At 30.5% G+C, this 6,836-nt stretch overlaps 1 protein-coding gene across 1 annotated transcript; it reads left to right on the top strand.

Annotated features, from left to right (window-relative positions):
- The first annotated feature begins 2,582 nt into the window (after positions 1-2,582).
- LOC107932953 (cysteine proteinase COT44-like) lies at positions 2,583-5,062 on the top strand. Its single transcript, NM_001327358.1, is given in 4 exon segments — positions 2,583-3,107; positions 4,010-4,245; positions 4,340-4,477; positions 4,568-5,062. Coding segments are annotated over 4 exon segments (1,119 nt in total). The 5' UTR covers positions 2,583-2,635; the 3' UTR covers positions 4,841-5,062.
- Positions 5,063-6,836: the final 1,774 nt, after the last annotated feature.

The following is a 6,836-nucleotide window of genomic DNA, read 5'->3' as shown; positions in this document are numbered from 1 at the left end:
AGTTAACGGATAATGACTCAGAGATCAATATAAAATAAGTCTTTTTTCTTATAAAATGATTTACACTTTAGAAAAATATAAGTCATTTTCCGGAAAATAATTAGTTTTATTTTTATATAAAAATTAATTTAAATTAAGCTTAATATTATTATATTAATAATAAATTTTAATTTTAATTTTTAAAATCATTTAAATTCAATAAAAACATACATATTTAATTATCTATATCTAATCATATAATTTATCATTCTAATAAATTATTTAATATTTCAATTTTTAATAATAAATTTTAAAAATAATAATTTTAAATAATATTCTTCATATATTATTGAAAAATATTCAATATTAGTATTTTAATAATAAATATTAATTACAATTATAAATATATTAATAATAAATATTTTGTAGTATAAAGGTTAAAATATGCCATAAGTCTATGTGCTCTTCACAAATTTTTGAATTTAGTCCCTATACTTTTATTTTCAAAAATTTAGTCCATCTACTTTTTAGATTTAAAAATAAAGTCCAATTGTTAACATTGTTAAATTTTTTTTGTCAATTTTATTGATGTCACATTTTTAAATAAAAAATACTCGGTATTCATGTAACTAAAAAATAACGTTATAATGAACATGAATTTAACTAAATATTTTTAATAATGGTAATAGTTGAACCTGAATTTTGATATATAAAAGTAGGACTAACCCAAAGATAAAAGTACATGGACTAAATTTCAAATGGACGAAAAGTGCAGGAACTTATGACATTTTTTAACCTAGTATAAAAATATGAATATTTTAATTATATAAATATGAGTATTTGTTTAAATAATGTTTAGCTCATTTATCCCTTACAATTCTAATGTGTCAATATATACTCTCATATATTTAATATATGTAATTTAAATTAAGTTGTAATTAAAAATTATTTATTATTAAGTTTATATATGACATTGATTATTAAAAAATATTTTCTTATTATAAAATAAATTTCGATTGTTAAACGGAAATTGCACTATAATATTTTATAAAAATATATTTATGTCGTGTTTATTTTACAAAGAACAATATAAAATATAAATTTATAAAAATAAAATAAATTCAATTAAACAATGAAAGAAATCAGAAAATCTCAAATGTATATTTGTTTAATTGTGAAATATTTTCAAAAAATCTACCAAACAATAAAAAATTATTTTATACAAATTCATCTAAATATTAAAAAATATATATTTTCAAAAAAAATTAATCACTTTTTAGACATTGTTTTTCAAAACTCATTTTCAATTAAACAAATAAAACCTAAATTACTGATAAGTTATCATATTTGTATAATAGATTCTGGAATTTTGAAGTACAAAAAATATTATCTTGGGATGCTCATATTGAAACCCCCGAAAAGAAATTTTTGATTGGGAGCAAGGAAATCAATTAAGTGTTCTATTTTACAAATTTCAGCAAATTGGCTTTTTTTTTTTTTAATTTGAATGAAAAGGTTGCACTGAATTTCATAAGATGAGAAACGAGAAAACAACATGACAGCATGTGAGTGGTATGGGGGCGTAGCGTATGATAAACCAACAAGTTGGAATATTAGACCAGATTCTAGGTTTATACATTTTGCAACTTGCAACTATATCTGTTTCTATTATCTTGACTTAAATAGATAGACGGATTTAAACTATATTTTTCTAATATTTTATTTTTAATATTGTATTAAAAAATATAATTGTGTAACTCTTTTCTACTCCAATATTAATTAGGGTGAATTATACTAAGATAGATTAAACTATTAGTAAATTTACATTTTGGTCATTTAATTTTTAAAATTATAAAATAATCATTAAATTATTTGAAAGTTTTTTTTAATCACTAAATTATTCAAAAAAAAATTATTTAAATTATCAGGTTGTTAAGGTTTTTTTTTTAAAGTTTAGCTAACAAGTTCCATGATTTGATGATTGGTACGATTGATTAGTACTCATCAATAAGTAAAAGATGATATCTTAGATTCAAGTCGAAAGTTGTTTGAATTTTAGTTAACAAATGTGATGTTCAAAATTATTTTATAAAAAAAATTGAATCGTAAAAAGAAGAAAAAGAAAACTTTCAATTAATGTGAATGATAGAAGTAACTGGTTTACTAGTAAAAAAGCGAAAATGTAGATGGACTTCCTGCTCTTGAAAATAGCAAAAGAGTTGAGAATGCTTTTCCTTTTATTTTCTTTTCCATCTCAGATTCCAATTCTACTGAACATTTTAGGTTGGAATCTGACTGGTAGATGAAGAGTAAAGGAAACCCCTTCCTCTAAGTAAAAGGATAATTTTTCACCCTTAAATATATATTTAAAAATAAATTTAATTTTCCGATAGTGTGCTTTATCCAAGTTCCAAAGGACTCGGCTGCCCCTTCGCTCTTTTATTCCTTTTTCTCATACAATATACATTGAAGGATCCAACAACACCGAAAGCCTCTTCTTTTTCAAATATAATTATCCAACCGTCATTCATGTTCTACCCTTTTGAATTATTAAACCATTTCCATCGTCTTTATAAACCCCCTCAACCTCTCTTCTTTTCTTCATCAATTCAATTTCCTCAACCCTTTCTCTCCAGCGACCCTTCTCAAATCTCCCATGGAATTAACCCTTCTTTTCCCCCTTTTCTTCTTCACCTTATCTTCTGCTACATACATATCCACTCTAACCTTAAACCAAAACCATCCATCATCATCATCAAGCTGGAGAAGCGATGATGAAGTGATGGGGTTGTACAAATCTTGGGTCATCCAACATGGCAAAGCTTACAATGGCATCGGTGAAGAAGAGAAAAGGTTCGAAATCTTTAAGGATAACTTGAGATTCATTGATGAACATAACTCTAACAACAACACTACATATAAGCTTGGGTTGAACAAGTTTGCTGATTTAACCAACCAAGAGTACCGAGCCAAGTTCTTGGGCACCAGGACTGACCCTAGACGTCGACTCATGAAGTCCAAGATCCCCAGCTCACGTTACGCTCACCGTGCCGGCGATAACTTGCCGGATTCAGTAGACTGGAGAGATCATGGAGCTGTTAGTCCGGTCAAGGATCAAGGATCTTGTGGTGAGTGAATTTTTATGTAATTTCTAACTTCAAAATGAAAATAATTATATCCATGCACTTCTTTTTTTTAATTATTGAAGTATCCTAATCTAACATCAAATAAGAATATGAGATTACTTGTGACTTAAGGCTTCATGCTAATTTCATGATCCGTCCAAAAAACAAATTCATGATTTCTTTTCATTCTTTAATTTTCCTTTATCCTCTTATCAAAAACCGGACTACGGATTGGCGGCAGAATGGTAGTTATGAAAATGGAACGGTAGTTTGGTAGTTGGGGCTTTTTAAGTCACATTAAAACATTAGATTTTTTTTTACATTTACTTTTTACAGGGAAAATTATCATACGTTATCTATTATAAATACACATTAGATTTATGAAATGTGAATAAAAAAATAATGTGATAAATATATTTATTAAAATTTTATAAAATATAATTGATATTTTACTTACAACGATCATGTATTGTGTTTCAGGTTTAAATCTTATTTTTATTTATTGTATAAAAGGATAAAAACACCCACATAATATATAACTTAAGGAATTTTAATAATTTCATAAAGGAGTTGGTGTATCAACTGATAAAACAATTAAAATTAGTGTATATATAAATTTCACAAATAAAGCTAAAAACCAATTAAAAAGCTAAAATACTAAGGATTTTGCTACTTTATTTAGAGGAGTCTTCATACTTCCATTACATACAAATGAACTCATAAACTTTAATTTTAGTAAATAAGTGCTTAATGGATCTGAATAAGCTTTTAGTTTTTTTTTTATACTTACTTTAATAAATTAAGTGCAAATAAAGGAATAATGACTACCAAAAATACAAAAAATTGGTTACAAAATCTCAATTTAACCCCGCCCTGTTATCATCTATTTTTTTCTCTTCGATCAGGAAGTTGTTGGGCATTCTCAACAATTGCAACAGTGGAAGGCATAAACAAAATCGTGTCCGGTGAACTAGTCTCTCTATCGGAACAAGAACTAGTCGACTGTGACCGATCCTATGATGCCGGTTGCAATGGTGGCCTAATGGACTATGCCTTCCAATTCATTATGGACAATGGTGGCATTGACACTGAAAAGGATTATCCTTACCTTGGCTTCAATAACCAATGTGATCCAACAAAAGTCAGTTCTCAATGCTTAAATCCTACCACCACAGTAATCTTGCATTTTGTTTATGGTTATGGATTTTGATGCCTTTTTTTTCTTTTTCTGACAGAAAAACGCTAAGGTTGTTAGCATTGATGGGTATGAGGATGTTCCAAATAACGAGAATGCTTTAAAAAAGGCCGTCGCACATCAGCCTGTGAGTATCGCCATTGAAGCTGGTGGTAGAGCTTTCCAACTCTATGAATCAGTAAGTTCACCTATTTTTCTCATGCAAAATAGCACTCTGTACAAGAATTAGAGTGTTTTACCATTTGTCATTGTTTGAACATATTTCCAGGGAGTTTTTAATGGTGAATGCGGGTTAGCTTTAGACCACGGTGTGGTTGCGGTCGGCTATGGCACCGATGATAACGGTCAAGACTACTGGATTGTGAGGAATTCATGGGGCAGCAATTGGGGTGAAAATGGATATATAAGAATGGAGCGTAACATCAATGCTAATACCGGAAAGTGTGGTATTGCAATGGAGGCTTCCTATCCTGTTAAGAATGGGGCAAATATCATCCAACCTTACCATAATGAAAGCACTGAGAATATCAGCAGTGCTTGAATTCATTGTTACAGTTTGCAGTTCTTGAGTTAAAAATGTCTCACCTGCTCTGTTTTAGGCCATTGGAGAAGACAATCAGCGACTCCCAGATGCAAATAATGATGCTGGGATTTTATCATGGTTATATATATATATTTACAATTCATCAAAAACAACAACTGGGAAACTGGTATTGTTGTGATTTTTGATTCATGAAATTTCAATTCATGTATGTTATCTTTATTTGTCAAGTACTCTCTAGCAATTAGATTAACTAAGACAAATTCAACTTCAGAACTAATTTTGATGTTATACCAACTGCACTGCTTGACTGGTATTATATTCTGCAAAATACATTTGATGAAAGATATACCGTACAGACGACAAGAAATGTTGGATTTTCCTTCCGTGTAAAGCAATTTTAGCAATATAACTTGGGTTTCTCTAAGCAAAAACTTCTCTGCTACATCCGGAAGCTAATCCAGTAAAAAGCTGGATGAAATGAACAAATATGCGATGTACGATCGATGATCATTTAGAGAGAACTTGTATTAGCAGAGCCATTAGTATAGGATATTCAGCTATAAAAACAAAATTCATGGGAAAAGAGAAAAGGAAACAGTTTGTTATATGTGATGGATGTAATACTATTGGTGTTTCAAATTGAGAGAAAAATAAAAGAACAAAAGAAGAAAGTGCTGAAACTGTTTTCAATCTATATTCAGTCAAAACATTACAACTTTTATTCAAAAATTTCACCTAACACTACACTTCTTGAAACTTACAAAAAAAAAAAAAAGCAAAAGCAACTTGTACACTAAGTGAATCAACAAAACATGTCAATCAACACTTGTAAATGTAAGTGCATAAACTGAACATTACTTGTACACTAAGTAAAGTCATTCCCTTTACTCACCACCGAATAGGCACTGAATAGGATCCTTTTTTCCCTTTTCAATTTTTACACTCCTCCTTCGTTCTTTCTTCTTCTTTTTTTTTCTATTCCTCAGTCGATATTACCTTCACCTTCAGTTCCTCCTAGACGGTTGGCCATGAAGCTATGGAGGTTGCCAAGACGGTTCTCGAAGTCGCCAACGTCTCTTGGACCGCCATGGAATGTTGCCACCACCATCACAACCCCGATGATGATTCTCATAAAAACCATGACGCTTTCAAGCTCGAAAAAGAATTAGAAACCCTAAAATTTGAAAATCAACAATCTCAAGAATCTTGTAACACCCCTAACTTGTCTCCGTCATCATATTAGAGTTACAGAGTATTAACGTACAAATGGAAACATTTAAACTTAATACCATTCAATAATTTGATCATATCATAAACCATTCATATACATGCATATTGTCCCTAAATCCAGCCTCAAGGCCCTAAAAATCGGTACCAATTGGAAACAATTTGAAAAGTTTAGGAAAAAGATGCAAAATATGAAAAACAGAGGTCATACAGCCGTGTGCCTCACATGGCTGAGACACACGCTTGTGTCTCAGCCAGTGTAACCTTCAAACTAGGGACACACGGCCATGTCCCAGCCTATATCCTCACCCGTGTAACTCTTTGAGTAAGGTCACACGCCCGTGTACCAGGCTGTGTAACTCTTTGAGTTATCTCACACGCCCATGTGTCAGGCCATGTAACTCACTGACTTGCATACAAAATAACTCGACACGGCTGTGTGCCCCACACGCTGAGTCACACACCCGTGTCTCAGGCTGTATGGACCCAAAATTTACCTAAAAGCAAGTCATTTCACAAGAAATTTCACTCTTAACAAATCTAACCATTTGAGCATACACCTAAGGGACTTAAACAACATTCACCAGTAAATAAGCATGCCATTTAACACCCTAAAATCAACCAATCAATGTGCCATTCAAAGACACCACAATTATATCAAAACATCAACTATCAAAACATATCAATGTTGCTTCATTTCATGCATTGTAACCTAGTCCAAACATATACCAAAACATACCATAAGTACTCATTTTCATGCCATTCT

The sequence above is a fragment of the Gossypium hirsutum genome, chromosome D12 (assembly GCF_007990345.1).
Source record: "Gossypium hirsutum isolate 1008001.06 chromosome D12, Gossypium_hirsutum_v2.1, whole genome shotgun sequence".
NCBI classification, from domain to species: domain Eukaryota; kingdom Viridiplantae; phylum Streptophyta; class Magnoliopsida; order Malvales; family Malvaceae; genus Gossypium; species Gossypium hirsutum.
The sequence above is the reverse complement of the archived record's forward strand: the minus strand, read 5'-3'. Positions and strand labels throughout refer to the sequence as shown.